The sequence below is a fragment of the Gymnoscopelus braueri genome, assembly GCF_963280865.1.
Source record: "Gymnoscopelus braueri genome assembly, chromosome: 3".
NCBI classification, from domain to species: domain Eukaryota; kingdom Metazoa; phylum Chordata; class Actinopteri; order Myctophiformes; family Myctophidae; genus Gymnoscopelus; species Gymnoscopelus braueri.
The window spans coordinates 52,247,066-52,266,292 of record NC_137612.1 but is presented as its reverse complement, the minus strand read 5'-3'; the positions used below and the strand labels follow the sequence as shown (position 1 = coordinate 52,266,292).

Sequence of the window (19,227 nt, the reverse complement as noted above, 5' to 3'; positions counted from 1 at the left end):
ACGATGCGTTGTGGGATGAAATGAGTACACTATAAGGTATAATAAATATACACTCGGACACCAGTACAAAATGGCGTAATCACTTTATAGCAGTGGTGACAAAAGTACTCAAATGTTTTACTTAAGTAAAAGTAGCAATACCACAATATAAAAATACTCTGTTTACATGTAAAAGGCCTGTGTTCAAAATGTTACTTGAGTAAAAGTACAAAACTATTGGCATCAAAATATACTTAGTACCAATAATACCAAAAGTAAAAGTACTACAATGTTTGAAAATAGCCGATCTACAAGCTCACATGCGACGCGTTGTGAGCTTGTAGATCGTCTATTTTCAAACAGTCTAGGTATAAAATAGGGCTTAAAGGAGAATACCGGACAAATTAAGTGTTGTCTTTGATGTCTCGTTACTCACCGACCGACGTGAAAAGTGGCGTTCTTTTTTTCCTTAGATTCCCGTGTCGTCATTTTTTAAACCCCCTCCGTTGTCAGAATGGGAGCGCGTGGGTTAGGGAGATTCGTCTATTATAACCGAGGCAAAGTTGTTTTTCTCTCTTCTGCTAGTCATTGTGGAGTCTCATGATAGTCAAACATGCGTTGAAATGTCCTTCGAGGCCACCGTTAATGGCGAACGATTTAACACTGGATGCTTGTTTCTTTCCAGAACCTAGCAACTCGTGTTGCCAGATTCTGGAAACAAGCAACCAGTGTTAACTCGTTCGCCATTAACGGTGGCCTCGAAGGACATTTCAACGCATGTTTGACTATCATGAGACTCCACAATGACTAGCAGAAGAGAGAAAAACAACTTTGCCTCGGTTATAATAGACGAATCTCCCTAACCCACGCGCTCCCATTCTGACAACGGAGGGGGTTTAAAAAATGACGACACGGGAATCTATGGAAAAAAAGAACGCCACTTTTCACGTCGGTCGGTGAGTAACGAGACATCAAAGACAACACTTAATTTGTCCGGTATTCTCCTTTAAGTGGTCAATGTATGTTTTATAATATAATACTTTATATCTGCAAAGTAACTAGTAACTAAAGTCTTCAAATAATTGTAGTGGAGTAAAAGTACAAGAACAATATTTGATATAAGTAAAAGTATTGAATATTGGAAATACTCCAGTAAAGTTAAAAATACATCAAAATTGTACTTAAGTACAATACTTGAGTAAATATACATAGCTACTTCCCACCACCGCTTTATAGTAAGCATTGGGAGTGATTTCGGACACAGCCTGCGACTCCAAAATTGCGTGTCTCAAAACATCCTGCGCTTTCCTTGTCAACTCCAAGCTGCCAGTTCGCCTATACTTCCCGTATCCGTCTCCCCAATCTCTTGACCCACCCCCCCCCCCCCCCTCATTAGTGGCTTTTTTTTTTAAATAATTGGCCGTTGGGGCTATAGAGTTGGAAACAATGAAGCATTGATTTCCTCAAACGTAATCACCTCATCCAGTCCGTCTAATGGCCGCTGTCACCGTGGGGCCGCGAGGAGAAAAATGAGTCAGTCAGTAGGTATACCATCGACGCCCTTCACCCCTCGCTCACCGAACGGCTATAGAGAGCACGGCGACCCACTCCGTCTTCACAGGTTGGTTTAACCCCTTTAGCTGGATGACAGGCGGCAAGTGCTCCATCCATCAGGCCTGCAGTCATATCGCTGCTCTTTATTGTCACGGACTATTATCAGAGCACACACACACAAAGACACACCTTTTAGCAAGCTCCACACGGCGTGGGTCTCTGCTCTCTGCGGTGTGTGGAGTAGTGCAGGATATGAATAAATAAACACTCACGCAAGCACACACACACAGACACACACACACACACACCCACACACACCCAGAGATGCGCCCACTCAGATGCAGTGGTGGAAAAAGTACTCACATGTGTTACTTAAAGAGGTGGTGCCATGGTTTTGCACTTTTTCTGTTTTTCATGTGTCTATGAGGTTGATAGAACTTCATTAAGCCCCCTAGTGGTGTTTTTAGTCTTCTCTGACTATTTTGAGTTTCTTCCTGGAGGCTGAAACCTTGAGGGTCAAACGTGCCAATAGAAAAAACGCACTTTAATGACACAGTAGAATTATACCCTCCCCCTCATTATCATAACACAACAGGTGTGGGAATGAGGAGGAGGGACTAGGACAGGTGGGTGGTGCTAAGGTGGTGGAGGAGGTGCTAAGGTGAGAACCAGGTATACTTAATGAAGTGGAGGTGTGTCCACATAAAAACATAATTTGAACACTTTCTGTACACTTTTTTGAAAAAAAATCTTCCTCCTAGTATAACCATATTACCTGATGATTATGTTTTTTTTGGGGGGGGGGGGATCACTGAAAATCACGGCACCCCGTCTTTAAGTATAAAAAATATCAATACTTCAATGTAGAAGTACTCCTGTTACGAGTAAAAGTCCGCAATTCAAAATTGACTTGAGTAAAAGTACAAATGTGTTGGCATCAAAAGTAGAAAGCAGTCATTATGCAGAATGTCCCATTTCCTAAATGTATAAAAAATCTTTTGAAAATAGCATATCTGCTTGTAGATCTGCTATTTTGCTGCTAAAAAGATAAATGTAAATAGGGCTGAAGTGGGTAATGTATGTTTTGTAATAATTATAAATAATATATTTTTTAAAAATCTATAAAGTAACTAGTAACAAAAGTTTTCAAATAATTGTAGTGGAGTAAAAGAACAATATTTGCCTCTGAGATGTAGTGGAGTAGAAGTAAAAGTATACTGAAATTTGGAAATACTCCAGTAAAGTAATTGTCAAAATTGTACTTAAAGGGGTAGTTCACCCCCAAAATAACTTTTTTTCTATGGATTACTCACCCCATGGAGCCTTGAATTCATGGATTTTTTTTGTTTTTGTCGCATTCCTTCCTTTATTATTTGATTATAATAAATTTAGCCCCATTGATTCCGGTAGGAGACACAAATGCATTTGTGTCTCCTACCGGAATCAATGGGGACAAATTTATTATAATCAAATTATTGGCTTAGGAATGTGACAAAAACAAAAAAATATCTATGAATTCAAGGCTCCAGGTGGTGAGGAATACATAGAAAAAATGTTATTTTGGGGGTGAACTACCCCTTTAAGCACAGTACTTGAGTAAATGTACTTAATTAATTTCCACCACTGGATATGAATATAAATAAACACACACACACACACACACACAGACACACACACGCAGAGATGCGTGCACTCAGATGCACGGATAACGGACAAGCATTACCCACACATGCTGAGCGCCAATCTACCTGGATGGCATTATGTCTTGTCCAAGTGGCACTTTGTCCTCTAAGTGGCTCTCTGGTCGGGCTCAGTAGTGTCACGGGGAAGCCGTTTAGTCCGCTCTCTCCTACAGAGAGCAGATGGTACGTAGTGATCAGGCCTAATGTCCACCTGGCTGATGGCTGGACAATCAACCCGCCTAGCTCAGTGGTTCTCAAACGGGTTAATTTCAAGTACCCCGGCATAAGGTTTGGTACGCATTAAGGCCACAGACCGCCATAACTCTTACAGTGTGCAAATGGAACCATCAGAGTTACAGACCTGTAAGAGTCCATTGAACCCCTGGGGGTCCCCAGACCCGACTTTTAAAATGTTAGTGAGGGACGAGTGGAGAAGAGATCCAGTATAGAACTAAAAGACAACTCATTTTATGTTTGGTTGCGTAGTAGATCGGCTATTTTCAGAGTGCAGCCAAGTGTAAAATCAGCCATTACGACGGCATCAAGGCACCGCCAAAAGCACTTTTAGTCGACCAAATGAACTGTACACTAACAGTAAAACATATCAGATGACTAAAATATGATTAAAACTAAACAGAATTGTATTCAAAAGACTATGACTAAAACTAAATCCAAATGTGCTGTCAAAATCAACACTGCCACACACACACACACACACACACACACACACACACACACACACACACACACATCAGAGCCTCACTAAATGTATTCAGGGAAACAAAACAAGCGCTCCCCCTGAACCCGACACCACCGTGAGTCCCAACGAGGAAGTGCATTGCTTTTTGTTTTGGTCGCATTCGCTGTGTTTATGTCTGTATACTTCTTGGATAACTACATGCTGGTGGATCGATGAATAATTTATAGGATTATGGATTACTGGGGGCAAAGATATAGAGCAAAGAAAAACTAGTTCAAGTACATTTGAATCGAGTTAAACCACACCATGAGAATGGAATGGCTCTTTAAAGAGGCCATTACAGCTGTTGAATTGCATCCTTTTTATTCTGGTGACCCGAGATCAAGGTGCGAACCCATCGAGACATCTACGGTACTTTCACGGTGGACTTGAAAGCATGTCTGCAGGCCCGGGGAAGCTGTCAGTAAAATATTCAACAAGGCCAACATAGTGTGGGGTGTTTTGGGGGGTTTTAGCACACTCAAGAGACTTCTCTCCACACTTGTATGGCCTGGTGTTTCTGCCTCGTTCCTGGCCAGAAATATCTAACAACACGCTTCAGGAGAAGTGACATTAATACTGCATGACAGCGCGGTCTACCAGGACAGAAAATGTTTGCCTTTTAATCCCGGCTTGCCTTTGGTCCGGCTGCCTGGCTGCGAACGACGTTGATGAGAATGGGAGAAGAAAAGTGTTGCCAAACGTGTCTGTATGCCGCTGCGAGCTCGCTCGCTCGGCCCCCGTAATTCATGAACCCGGGCCCATTTCAAACATTTACACAAAAGCAAGCGTGAGAAAGAAAGGCACACACACTGCTCTTTTGTCACCTCGACCGTTAATAAATGGGACTTCTCAGCGCGGCGGGGATATCGTCTTTGAAGCGAGTGTCGTCTCCGGCCGCGAGGAATCAGAGTGTGCAAAACATGGACGGCGGTGTGTGGCGTTTGGTTATCTCGGCACAACTTCTCTCCACTCTCCATCCGTCCTGGAGGTGGGAGAGCATCTGGCTGTACCCCCCCCGATCTCCTCTCCTCTCCTCTCTCCTCCCCTCCTCTCCATGTCCTGGGATGAGCTCCAGTTTAACCCGTTAAGACCTGGAACGCGTCTGTGTCATTTTTAGATTTATTTGGCTATTCAAAAATAGCAGATCTACAAGCTCATAGCGCGGCACCGAGTGCCGCGCTATGAGCTTGTAGATCTGCTATTTATTTATTTTTAATGGTGAAAATGTGTGCAAATCTTTGAATATATATGTATTTATACATTTGAACTCAAATCTTTGCTTCTGGGGGTCCCTGGAACAAAATATTTTGAGATGGGGGTCCGTGGACAAATACATATCATTTCGGGGGTCCTTGACATGAAAAAAGTTTGAGAACCACTGATATTACAGCAACATACGTTTTTTTCAGGCTTTTAGGCTTTAGAAGACATTTGTACAATCCCCCCAGAAGCCAAGATTTGAGTAAAGAAAATCACACATTTTCAAGATTTTTCAAAAACAGCAGATCTACAAGCTCATAGCTCATACTCGGTGCCGCGCTATGAGCTTAAATCTGCTATTTTTTGAATAGCCCCAAAGTATAAAAAATAACGGTTATAGCAACAAAAAAAAAACACTAAAACGACACAGTATAAATGCGTTCGCCGGATTGAACGGGTTAATTGTTGGACGCCGGTGTCTGTTGCCGTGGCTGTCAGGGGAAGATAAAGAGTTTCTCCCGGAGGCTGTGAGGAAAAGGAGAGAGAGTCGGTTGATGGAGGGCCTCTCTCCTGCAGCCTCCGTTGGCTGCATTAGCCCCCACGCTTTATAATTGTGTGAAGGGGGCACTTCCAGTGGCTCCCTCATTACTCAACTGGCACCACCGGGTCCCTGGCAGCCCAGACATACCCTGCTGCCCCTTCCCCCCTCCCCTCTCTCTCTCTCTCTCTCTCTCCCCCCATATCTAGGTTCCTGTTTTAGCCCATTCATACCGGGGAACTCATCGGTGTGTCATTTTTAGAATGTCTTTGGGCTATTCAAAAATAGCAGATCTAAAGCTCATAGCGCTACGAGCATGTAGATCAGCTATTTATTTATTTTTAATAGTGGAAAATTTGTGCAAATCTTTGAATATATATATATATATTTTTTAAAGCAAACATTTGTAACTCAAATCTTTTCTTCTGGGGAATTCTATGTCTTCTAAATTCTAACAGTTTTCTGAAAAAAACGTATGTCGCTATATGAGCGGATCTCAAACTTTTCCATGTCAAGGACCACCCAAAATGATATGTATATATTTGGCCGCGGATCTCAAAATATGTTGTTCCAGGGACCCCCCCCGAAGAAGCACAGATCGGAGTTAAAAATGTTCGTCTTAAAAACATATATTCAAAGATTTCCACAAACTTTCCACGATATTTAAACAAAAATAGCAGATCTACAAGCTCATAGCGCGGCACTCGGTGCCGCGCTATGAGCTTGTATATCTGCTATTTTTTGAATAGCCCAAATAAATAAATAAAATGCGCTCAGATGCGTTCCCGGTCTCAGTGGGTTAGGATGTTCCTCCCTCAGCTCTGTCACCCCTCTCCTTCCCCACGGGCAGCCCTCCCTATTGTTATTTTTGACCCAGTATACTGCCGCTGGAATGGTTTTTTTTTCTTCCCTCTTCTCCTAAGGAAAAAAAAAATGAAAGAAAAATCTGACATCCTCCTTTGTCAGAGTGGGACCTATTGTGCGGCGTTCACAGATGACTGATGTCATCTGCCGTATGCATGGCGAGCCACCGAGAGCCTCCTCCGTCCCCGTGTATGTACGGCGTGTGTGTGAGAGAGTCACTGTGGATCTGGTTGTGGTAATGAGGCCGGTCTGAGGATATCAGTAATCACCACGATTGACACGAGGCCCTTCTGCGTGCGCTGAGGCCCGGGAGAAGCGGTTGACACGTGGGCCAGTGGTCGGAAAAAAAGGACTCAAATGTTTTTACTTAAAGGGATACTTCACTTTCGGGCCGGGGACACATTTAAAAAAAATATTAAAAATAATTGAAAAAAGTTATGGAAAATTCATGGCCCCCTCACGACACGCAGTGTCCTACTAATGTGTGAGGGGGCCATGAATTTTCCATAACTTTTTTCATTTATTTTTAATATTTTTTTTAAATGTGTCCCCGGCCCGAAAGTGAAGTATCCCTTTAAGTAAAAGTATCGATACCGCAATGTAGAAGTAACTCTGTTACAAGTAAAAGCCTGGTGTTCAAAATGTACAAAAATATTGCTATCAAAATGTACTTAAAGTACCAAAAGTAAAAGTAATGGGTCATAAGTATGCTACAACTAAGGGCAGTGCTGTATGGTGGAGTGAAAGTCATAAGCATTAAAAACAATCATGACACACAGTCATGTATACCAGCATGCTTTATTTTTTCGTGTGTGTGTGTGTGTGTGTGTGTGTGTGTGTGTGTGTGGCTTGTTTTCATAGACCGGATTCCTTATTTCTCTCACAGAATCTGGCAACACTGCTAGTGGCTCCCCATTGGCTTAAAGGACAGCCAATGATCGAAAACATGTCAAGAATATATCGAGTATGACTAGTGCTGAGTGTCTTTGTAGACCTGCATTGCAAACACTCAAGTAGAGTACAGTATTGAAGCACTGTGGTGAGATATACCACATGCATATCACCACAGGCAGGACATCAGGGATGTTAACCCATGTATAGGGTTTGATCTGCATCACAGGCTGATTGGTATGGAGGGAGACCAGTTAGCATTTCTGAGCGAGGGGTAATTAAGAGGAAATAATTGAGATGCCCCAAGAGGTATAATTTGTTACACTAGTGGCCAGACGTGGCAAAAATATTGTACTGTATGCAACGTGCCTTCCATGAGGTGGCTGGATTTTACCCAGGCAGAGATATTACAATGAAGGGGGAAAAAATATGTAACTTGTTTTCATTGCGTCAGATCAGAGATCGAATTCATTCCATTATCCTTGTAAACTTTAGATCAGAGGTCTTCAACAGGGGGTCCGGGACCCCTAGGGGGTCCTCAGAGTTACTACAGGGGGTCCGGCGAATCATTGTGCGATGTTTACATTAACCACTTCAACCAAGCATCCCTATTCTGAGGAGAACTTTAGCCAAAAATAGCAGATCTACAAGCACACAACGCATCGCGCTGCGAGGCGTTGTGAGCTTGTAGATCTGCTATTTTCGGCAAAGTGGTTTGGTATAGGTGGAAAAAAGAGCAGACCAAGTACAGAGTGAAAGGTCAGGGTTACTAAGTATTGTTTAAGTGCATGGTTAAATGTCTGGAAATACGCATTAACATGAATTCAACATGATAGTGCTGTGAAACAAAGTCTATGAAAGCTGCCTATGAAATCTATGTTTGTTTGTTTTTTTAATACAATATACAATGGGGGTCCCTGCTTTATCTCTCTCTCAGCCAAGGGGTCCTTGGCCTGAAAACGTTGAAGACCCCTGCTTTAGATGCAAGGTTGGGTCAATCGATTTCTGCAACCAATGAACCCACTGTCATGCACTAACCACGCCCGTCTGTCTGTCTGTCTGTCTGTCTGTCTGTCTGTCTGCAGAGGGGGGAACGTGTGAGGTGATCGCTGCCCACCGGTGTTGTAACAAGAACCGCATTGAGGAGCGCTCACAGACCGTCAAGTGCTCCTGTTTACCAGGGAAAGTGGCCGGGACGACACGCAACAAACCCTCCTGTGTGGACGGTAAAGAAAATGTCTAAACACACCTTTTGGAATTGTGCTGTTCATCCGAGGTTTAGCCTCGGATGAGAAAACAAATCTCTTCTACTAAAAAAGGAAGAGCTGAACTAATGGTGACCCAAACCAGACATCAGGATATAGTGTACACTGTCTAGGATTGTTTCCCCCTTCCTTTTGTTATACAAGTACAGAATCAAAACTCAGAAAAAGGGCCATACAAATTCAGAGAATAACTTTTTAAGTTTCAACTGTAATTAAGGGACAATTCCCACAACTTCCCGCCCCATTCTTATAGCTCATTGACTATAAGCTGACAGTCTCTGATTGGTCCCAACCAGCAAGCTCCTTCCGCATGGCGGCGGAGTTTGCTAAACGTGAGAAAAATATCTAGTTTTTGGAGGGGGAAAAAAACGGTTATGCCCAGTCACTATACTACACCTGAGATGTTCTTTTTTACTAAGACCAAGTTTAAATAAGAATTGAATAGCCTACATTAAATATCACTACTGTTTGTCAAAAATATCAAGCGCAACCCGAGAGCTGGTTCCAGCTTATTACGGATGGCGTGCTCGCTTTTTATTCAAAATGATTTGCTTCTCTGGATAACATTCACGTACTGTATAGTGACAAAGTCAAAGACATGGAAATGCACAATTCCAACTCCAATACCACACAATTAATGAAGTTTCTGCCTCCCTCCATCGTTGTGTCTGTGTGATATTGGACGACAATGTTCTGTGGTTGTGTGTGTATGAAAAGGCACAGGGCAATGGGGGGTTGCCTCCAGTGTCAGTCAGGGAACATAAATAATGTATACAGTGTATCTCTGCTGTCGGGCAGAAACCAGCTATGTACAAAATATTAACTTTGTTAAAACTATGTTTTTAGAACAACACAATACTGCCTCTTCAAAGTTGAGATGGTGACATCATACATTGTCAGATACTTGAATGTGTCCCAAACAGGAGTTAGGTTTTTGACGATTAGATTTTCTTGCCATCGGACTTTGTCATTCTAATTTATGATGGATCTCCAAAGTTGGAGTTAGGGTGGTTTGACCGACAGTTTGAGGATCCAATGGAGTTATAGGAGGTTTAGTCTTTAAAGCACTTTTTAATGCTTTTCATTGCTTCAATATTGGTAAAACCCCCTCCCTCCGGAAATCTAATTTGCATTTGATTTCAGGAAGGAGTCTGGTCTACAGGCCTGTATGGGCAATTTGGGAGCTGGGCTGGATTAGTACAGTTGACTGACAACCCCTTCAGCCAATCAGCAGTTCATTCCCCTTCAGCCAATCAGCAGCTCATTTTCCCCATCCCCAGCCAAGTATGACGCAAGGGGACTTTATTTTTAAATAGGCTCCGTCATGATTAATCGACCACATATATGAAGTTTAAAACGCTCTCAAACTTCTTTTTTGAGGCTTTAAAGCGAAAAGTTTTATAGCGGACAGACAAGATGGCGGCCCGTTCCATTTTTGTCGGCTGCACTCGGTTCCATTCGGTTTCACTCGAACTCGCCACCTGATTGGCCAACCGCAATTCGCTGTCAATCACAGAACATTGAGCGAGGACGCTGATAGGAGAGTTCATGTTATGAACTCCGGAGAAACGCCCAGACAGGCCTGTAGGCCAGACTCACCACTGAAAACAAATGGAAAAGAGTTTTCCGGAGGGAGGGGTTTACCAGGCTAAAAAACCCCACACAGACATACAGGGTGTTCAATAGCACCGATGTACAGTATTAAAACAAATAAAAAAGTTTAACAAAAGGTGTTCAAATGTGTTTACTTTTTTTCTCGCATTTGTGGAATCCCCTTTGGTCAGTAAAAGTAAAAGTACAAGTAGCGTGGTTCCAAACCATAGACCCCGCCCACACTGCTCCACACAAGCTTCAGGCTGATAATCAGGCTAAAGTAAAAGTGCTTTTGGAGGTGCACTCTATAGAGGCCGCTGAACAGGTGATTCAAATTTGGAGTTGATTTGAGGTTGTGTTCATGGGGGCTTCAACATTTCCTTCAATGTTGGGCTTATTATGGCTCCCCTCAAACAAATTAAGTGAGCTAATAGGCTCTTGTGCATAACTGCAGTTCACTTTTCCAGAAGGTGGCAGACCCGTTTCCAGTTCTGGCAGATTACAAACATCAGGCAATGCAAACGTTATGTAATTACAGTGACATTGTTGAAAATGTCTGAAGATTCGAATGACTCCCCAACTGTTGTTTAGCCCTGCCAGCCAGCTACGTGTACAAGTCATGGCAAATCAATAGATGGAGATCTAATCTAATTTGAGGCTTCCTGAATGCTTGGATCCCTGGGGCCCTTTACAAGAGGGCTTACATTTCTTCATCTAATTTATATACTGCGGTGGCTCTTGTCTTTGTCAACATCAAGTAGTGTCTTACAAGTTGCTCCCACTCACTTTAACCAGGCCTTTAACCCTTTAAGACCGGGAACGCATTTGTGTGTCATTTTCAGATTTCTTTGGGCTATTAAAAAAATAGCAGATCTACAATCTCATAGCGCGGCACCGAGTGCCGCGCAATGAGCTTGTAGATCTGCTATTTTTTGGAAAAATCTTGAAAATTTGCAAATATTTTAATATATATATTTTTAAAGGGAATTTTTTGGACCTAAATCTTTGCCTCTGGGATTCCCTTTTACAAAATATTGGGGGTCCGCGGCCAAATTTTTTGTTACAAATGTTTGCTTGAAAATATAATGTATTGAAAGATTTGGACACATTTTCAAGATTTTTCTAAAAATAGCAGATCTACATGCTCATAATCTGCTATTTTTGAATAGCCAAAGTAATCAAAAAATGACACACAGATGCGTTCCCGGTCTCAATGGGTTAATGTGGTTGAGGGCTGTTGCCGTTCGCTTTTCATAAACCATGATGTATTAAGGAATAGCAAAACCAACGTCTCCTTCGGTCGGTTCACTCGAGCGCCATCTTAGAAACTCAGCCGGACGGAATGCTGACTAACAAGACTCTTGTCTCTTTGAACGGGGAGTTATCAAAATCTAAAGTTATTACACTTACACAGATTATCATTGACCTTTTATGTTCAGGACATTTCATGCAGTGCTTAAATTAGTTCCAAAGGACATTGTTATCAAAGCAAAATGTACAAGTCTTTGATTGGTCCCTTTTCTTAATGCCAGACAAAGGTTTGTTGATTGGCCAGCTTCGCTGACAGCATTGTCTTATGTTGTTAGCGCTTCGAGCTGCCTCACAATTAGTATTTAATTAGAATGTAATTAAACTTAATTGCATTACATTTATATTTTTCACAACAAAAGTAACAAAACTGAATTGAAAGTTCACAGTTATCCAAACTGAATGACATATTCTCTCCATATTTGCAAGCTGAATTCAGTTGTGGCCTTCGAGAGCCTGGTAGATGAGCACTTGAAGATCTGCAATTAACGGATGAAAATCGATTTGCTGACATTTTTGAACACTCAACAAAGTGTTGTTTTTAACCTTGTGTCCTTAAAATATGTAAACGGAAACAGTATTCATGCAACCCTATTGAATTGAATTAGTCTTCATAAAATAATAGGAAATTGACAAACTAGTTGAAGCAGACACTGTCAGGAAATTTGCAAGTGCAATTAAAAACTTGTTGACAGGACCAGGTTATGAAAAAGATCAAAACCTGTCCTGGTATGAATATACTGTAGTTTAGAATATAATGTTCATCATTCATTATAGCAGGATAGGAAGGTATATTGACACTGTCGGGCAGAAAACGTTTTATTCATGTTGTTTTTGCGCAAAAAATAGACACTCTACAAGCTTAAAACCTGTCACAATGTGACGTGTTGTGAGCTTGTAGATAGTCTATTTGTGAAAAAAACATTTTGGAAAATGTTTGCCTTCAATTCCCAAAATAGGGACGCCAGGTTGAAAGAGGTTATGTCTGTCTGTGGATTTTATACATTATTTAACCAAAGAAAAGTATTAACAAAGAGCTTGTGACTAAATAATACATTCACTGGACCCAGGTTATTTTTTTTCCCATTTCCTGGAAAGTAACGGTTTTGGCCTTACAAGGTCTCAGCCTGACAGCGACATTATACTGTATACTGAATAGAGAGACCTTTTTTATAATGTTCGCCTCATAACAAGATCGACCGGTAGTTCAGTACCACTATTATTACTTCTCCATTTTCTCTGTGATGTCACCAATAATGAGAACAGACCAGACCATTAGAGAAGCCAGCGCCGCCAGGCATCATGGGAGATGCGGCATGACTTGGTCGGTGGACCGCTGAACACCTGAGCAGTGAGCACGTTGCATATCACTTTGCCCCGGGCCCCCTCGGGCTCATGGAAATGAATAACTAATAAATACAAGTCAGGGCCGCTCCGGGCTGGCGCACCTGAATTGCAAAAACCGTGGCAAACAATCAACAGAGAGTAGGCAGCTAGCTCCCCCGGAAACAAAGAGGCATGCAGTCACGAGCCCACTGAGACAGAACCGGGAGGGATCCTTCACGGCCGTCAGAACCCGTTCCGACGCGTTCGCGAGCCGCCGATCGTCTCACCAAGTCATCGGCGTGACTCGCGCCGTCTCGCGAAAAGGGGACGACGGGCGAGGCGTCTTCATCACGAGAGGCATCACAGGGAAAAAGGCCAGGCCGGGCGGCCCACTCAGGGGAGGGGCTGCAGCGCAGGGTTGGTTAGGCACAGCTGACAACCTGAGGGGAGCGTGGAATGAATTAGACATGAGCGGCAGATCAACACGAAACAACGTATTCCCGCTAGAGATGCGAGATGTACCCGAAACCACAGGAAGTGGCAAACTTTACTTGAACCGTGGCTATGTGTGAGAGTTCTCCCTGAGCCGTTCCAAGTTAGAGCGCAGGTGTTCTGCTCACTCGATGGTTGGGGGATGCGGCAGACGCCGACTGAAACATATCGAGAGTTCTGACCTTGAGATACAATGCTGCACAATACCCTCTTTTGTTTTGTCCTTGTATGGAGAGGAAGACAGCGAAAACACTCACTTCCTCAACAACGCTTGGCAGACAAGAGACTTGGGGCTCATTTCATACCCGCCTGGAAGAATTCTGGCTTGTTAAAATAACATGGCTTAGGCAGACAGATGGAGTGAGAAATTTCTGCATGCATTACAAACAATACCGCTTCTATTCTTCAGGGGGAAAGTGTGTTTTTAGGGGGTTGAGATGTGAATAGAATTTAACGTCGTTACGTCTGCTCTGCCATTCTTCACACTGCCTGGATGAAATCACTTCGATTACAATCCGCAGAACTCGGAGTAACAGGAAGGGAATGCAATATGGAAAAGTCCAAGGCCTGGCCCGCATGGCAGTGGAGAGACGGGTGGGAGGGAATGAAGGGGGAGGCGGAAAAGAGAGAGCATAGGAGAGGTTAACGCTTCATGTGTCTTTGCCTCGGGCTGCCGCGGTGAGAGAGGATCCCCGTAGCTGTTACTGTATTGATTAACAAGCGCTTAGAGAGGCATGCGCTGATTGAAAATGAAAATGACAAGGCAGCGAGCAGCAGCAGTGTTCCATCACGGAGAGTGTCTCTTGAAAGAGTCGCGGTGACCCGAGCCAATGATGATTTTTATTTGATCTACTTCAGTATTGGCCCTCACGCTCGCTTCTCCGCATAGCCATGATCACTCCAGTGCGTCCATCCAAAAAGAGGGATCGGGGCTGTTTGCTGTTTAGAAAAGCTCTGAAACCACTTTGGGCAAAAGAGCTGAAGGGCAGACTGGATAATTAGCTTATTATTCACAACAGCTCATTTGCACTGCTCATTGCAGCCACACCACCTAATGAAGGAGTATACATATTTTAAAAGTTTAAATAGCATTTGCATGCAGGGAGGGAATTAAAGTGGCGTCGGGGATTTAGCTATTTTAGGGGAGCTCAAGTCACTCGCTATATGCAAATGAATGCAAATGGTAAATGGTCTGCATTTATATAGTGCACGGATTAAAGCACAATAAAATCTCACAACTGAAAAAAAAATGTGTATGGCCAAGTCCTATTATGTGATTTGTGAAACAGCTCCCCACACTAGTGCTGTTTCATAAACAATTAACACAATATGTCAAATATTAGTGATATCTAGTATTGTTCCTGCTGTTCTATACTGCTGACCAGGTGAAGAAATCACAGACCGAGGCTTTAAAGGGATTGTTGGCAACATTAAGCCTAAATTTGAAAAATATCTATATATTTTGCATTTTTCCCCCTCTATCAGCCACTATATAATGATGCTGGGGTGTTTTCCTGCATTGAAACACAGTCCTCTTTCTGAAATCGTATTTTCCCTACTGTTTATGTGTGTGTCGGGCCGTAAATTAACGCACGCATGTGCGCATCCGTGCGCGTCCGTGCCCGTGTGAACTTTTTACTTTCGGTTTGAAAACGCTCTCAAACTTCGTTTTTGAGGCACATAATTTACTTTTCAGATAGCGTTTGGATATAATTTAGTTGTTTAACTTCATATATGTGGTCAATTTGTCATGAAAGAGCCTATTTAAAAATAAAAATTCAGAGAACCGGCAGGGGTGGGCAGTTCCTTGAATTGTATCCGAATAAAGCAACCCATATTCGGCATGGCCCGTTTAGAAGTACCCTTAACTCTATGGAAGTCCTCCCTGCGACACCCCCTGGTGGTCGGGGAAACGAACTGCTGGAGTTTTTTTCTTTGTTTATCTCTGAATCGCCTACAATCCCTTTAACCTTTGCTTTTATGAAATATCCGAGACCATTTGGGTTTTATGGAAAATGCTTCTAAACTTGTTGCTCGTTTGACCACTTCAAATGCTATAATCTTTAAACAAGATATGACACAAAACATCGCAACGTTTTTAGATCCCATATTCTGGGAGGACATTGAGCAACAGCGCCACTTACCATAGAGTTACATACGGTGGCCGAACACAGTATTGTGGGTCGTCTTTAGATGCCATATTTTGAGAGTACAGTGAGCCCTCATTGGCTAAAAAAAACAGCCAATGAGGAAAAAGTCACGCAAAAGTCACTACTAGCTGGAGTGTGTCTATAGATCAGGTCTGCAACCTGGTAAAAAATTAAATAACCGTCTGCGACGCATTGAGAGCTTGTAAATCGGCCATTTTCGCTCTGCAAAATGCTTTCATAGAAGACATGCTGCATGCTTCAATGGAATCCAAATGAATGAAATCAGTCGTGGCGACGGAGAACTTGAATCCATGCCTTTATCCAAAGCGCTTTGGGGCGGCCATAGCTGAGTGGTTAGTGAGCCCGCCTAGGGAGCCAGAGGCCCTGGTTGCCCCAGGTACGATTCCAGGCCACGCCAGCATATGTGTCGATGAAATGAAATCTGTCCCTGAGCAAGACTCTTAACCCCTAATTGCTCACAGGCCCTCATTGGAAACAAGCCCGCAAGGACTTTCATGAACGTCCTGTTAAAAGGAATTATCCTTATCCTTATCCTTTACAACGTGCGTCACATTCACCCATTCACACACCGACAGCGGAGGCAGCCAAGAGCAAGGCACCAACCTGCTCATCGGGTGCGGTTATCGGTTCAGTGTCTTGCTCGAGGACACTTCCGACATGCAGCCAAGGAGGAGCCCGGGAAACCTTTCGGTTCCCAGTTGGAAAGTAACTAAGTATTTTTACTTAAGTACTGTACTTAAGTACAATGTTGAGTTATTTGTACTTTACTTGAGTATTTCCACTTTCCAATACTTTTACTCCACTACATCTTGGATCCAGATATTGTACTTTTACTCCACTACATTTATTTGAAAACTTTAGTTACTAGTTACTTTGCAGATATAAATGATTACATTATAAAACATACATTACCACTTTAGCCCTATTTTATACCTAGGATTTTCAAACATTTCAGTACTTTTTGTACTTTAAGTACATTTTGATACCTATACTTTTGTACTTTTCTCAAGTAATTTTTTAACACCAGACTTTTACTTGTAACAGAGTACTTCTACCATTGCAGTATTGATACTTTTACTTAAGTAAAACATTTGAGTACTTTTTCCACCACTGCCCAGACAGCCATTGTACCTCCTGAGCCACCACGCCGAACCCCCAAATGTGTGCGTTTGTGTTGCCTGGGCCTGTGGCCCTGCTGTTGCACCATGTGAGAGATTATGGACTTAAGAAGTCACTGGCCCTGTCCCCTCAGCAGTGTGCTATCCTGGCCCAGATGGAGCTCTCTCCCCGGGTCCTCCCACCAAACACCCCTCTCCCCGTTATTAATGTTCCGTCCAGATGAGGAACGATACCACAGCCACCAACTCATCTCACCAACCCCTGGGGGACACCTGCATACACTCCCCCCCCCACACACTCACACACACACGTGTGTGCCAGTGAGAAAAAAGGGTCAGCGTCCAGGTATAGCATATCACAATTCTATCAACCAGAGGTCATATTTGGGCACATAAAGAATACAGAATATCGCCTTTAACTTTAGCTGATCTCTGCAGTTTAGGCATTTAGCAGACGCTCTTAATCCAGAGCGACTTAAGAGTAAGCAAGGACACAAGATAATACATCATAATACATCAAATGCATAAAAATTGTAATCTAATAATAAAATAATACATAAGTAAACCAATAATCTAATAATAACTAATACATACGTAAACCAATAACCTATCATCAGCCTACATTGAAACTATACACACTATTGGATGCCAGGTCAACAATGACCTGGCATCTGTCTACATAACATGCTATCTAAGTTACATTTTAGCCTTTGCAAAAGGTCGTCCAGGCTGGGGCAAGTGCTACGGGCTGAGATGGAGTCTGAGGGGGTGAGTCTTCAGATTACGGCACAAGATTGGGAGTGAGTCTGCAGTTCTAATTGCAATGGGGAGTTCATTCCATAGTTTGGGAGCCAGGAGGGAGAAGAGTCTGGGACGTGTGGAGCGTTGTCCCGGATTATTGTCCATCATGTGAATCACAATTAATAACTATCGCATGTTGACGTCATGGATTCATCTGGGTGGACGTTCGCTGCCTGGTGGCCACATGACGTTACCGCTGGCCTGTGGTGTAAAGTAACTAAGTACATTTACTCAAGTACTGTACTTAAGTACAATGTTGAGGTACTTTTACTTTACTGGAGTATTTCCGATTGTCTATACTTTTACTTCTACTCCACTATACATCTCAGAGGCAAATATTGTACATTTACTCCACGACAAATATTTGAAAACTTTAGTTACTAGTTACTTTGCAGATGTAAATTATTACATTATGAAACATACATTAACCACTTTAGCCCTATTTTATACCTAGGCTATTTGAAAATAGCAGATCTACAAGCTCACAACGTGTCGCATTGCGACGCGTTGTGAGCTTGGAGATCTGCTATTTTCAAAAAATTTAGTACTTTTACTTTTAGTACTTTAAGTACATTTTGATACCAAAACTTTTGCACTTGTACTCAAGTACATTTTGAATTCGGGACTAACTTGCAACAGAGTGCTTCTACATTGCAGTATTGATACTTTTACTTAAGTAAAACATTTGAGTACTTTTTTCCACCACTGCTGCCTGCTGGCATCGGCGACTGATGGTTGTTTATTTAATGTATGGGAATGTGATGACAGCTCGCATCGAGGAGGCACCATGCCGGGTGGTGGGGGGTGCGCTGTCAGATTATTCCCGTATAGGGGGAATTGATTATTAGTCGTGACAAGGGGAGCTACATGTATGTCCTAGTTATGTCAGAGCCTACAAGGCTCTTAGTGAAATACATCCCTTTTAACAAGTCAAACGCTGCAGCTTATATCTTCCCCGGCCTGGTCGGGCCTGAACACATGCGCTCAGATTATAGGCGCTCGTTGCTGCATCGCCTCCATCCCGGTGCTTGAGATATGCAAAGCACAATGCGATGATATACACGCACACACATGCTCATTGCAGTGTCGATTTCGTCGACTAAAACTACGACGTAAAATGTTCGTCGACTACCTTTTTACACTGATGAAAACTAAATAAAAACTAGGCTATGATGACTAAAACTAAGACTAAATATATTGACAATTTCATCAACAAATAAACACTGGACTAAAATGTCAGGGAGGGACGAGTGGAGAAGAAATCCAGTAGAACTAAAAGACAAGTCATTTTATGTTTGGTTGCTCATGGGGCGCAACTCTGAAAATAGCAGATCTACAAGCGACGCGCGCGACGCGTTGTGAGCTTGTAGATCGGCTATTTTCAGAACGCAACCAAATGTAAAATCAGTATTTACGACGCCATCAAGGCACCGCCAAAATACATTTTAGTCGACTAAATCAACTGTAGATTTAGTCGACTTAAATCTCATGATATTTAGTCTAAAACTAGACTAAAACGAAAACATTTCAGATCACTAAAATATGACTAAAACTAAACAGAATTGTATTCAAAAGACTATGACTAAAACTAAATCTAAATTTGCTGTCAAAATCAACACATGCTCATTGCGTGTACTGTGAGCTTGCTTGTGCACGCATGCTACCACTTTATGTGTTGCCATGTAGCTGCTCAACACGAGAAA

The 19,227-nt window shown here is 42.6% G+C and overlaps 1 protein-coding gene across 1 annotated transcript in view; it reads left to right on the top strand.

Annotated features, from left to right (window-relative positions):
- tafa1b (TAFA chemokine like family member 1b) overlaps positions 1-19,227 on the top strand; it is a gene marked incomplete at both ends in the record, with an annotated part of 241,217 nt that overhangs the window by 199,504 nt on the left and 22,486 nt on the right. Inside the window, one exon of the mRNA XM_080424375.1 lies at positions 8,536-8,676. Coding sequence (XP_080280501.1) covers positions 8,536-8,676 — 141 coding nt within the window. The remainder of the gene's footprint in view (positions 1-8,535; positions 8,677-19,227) is intronic.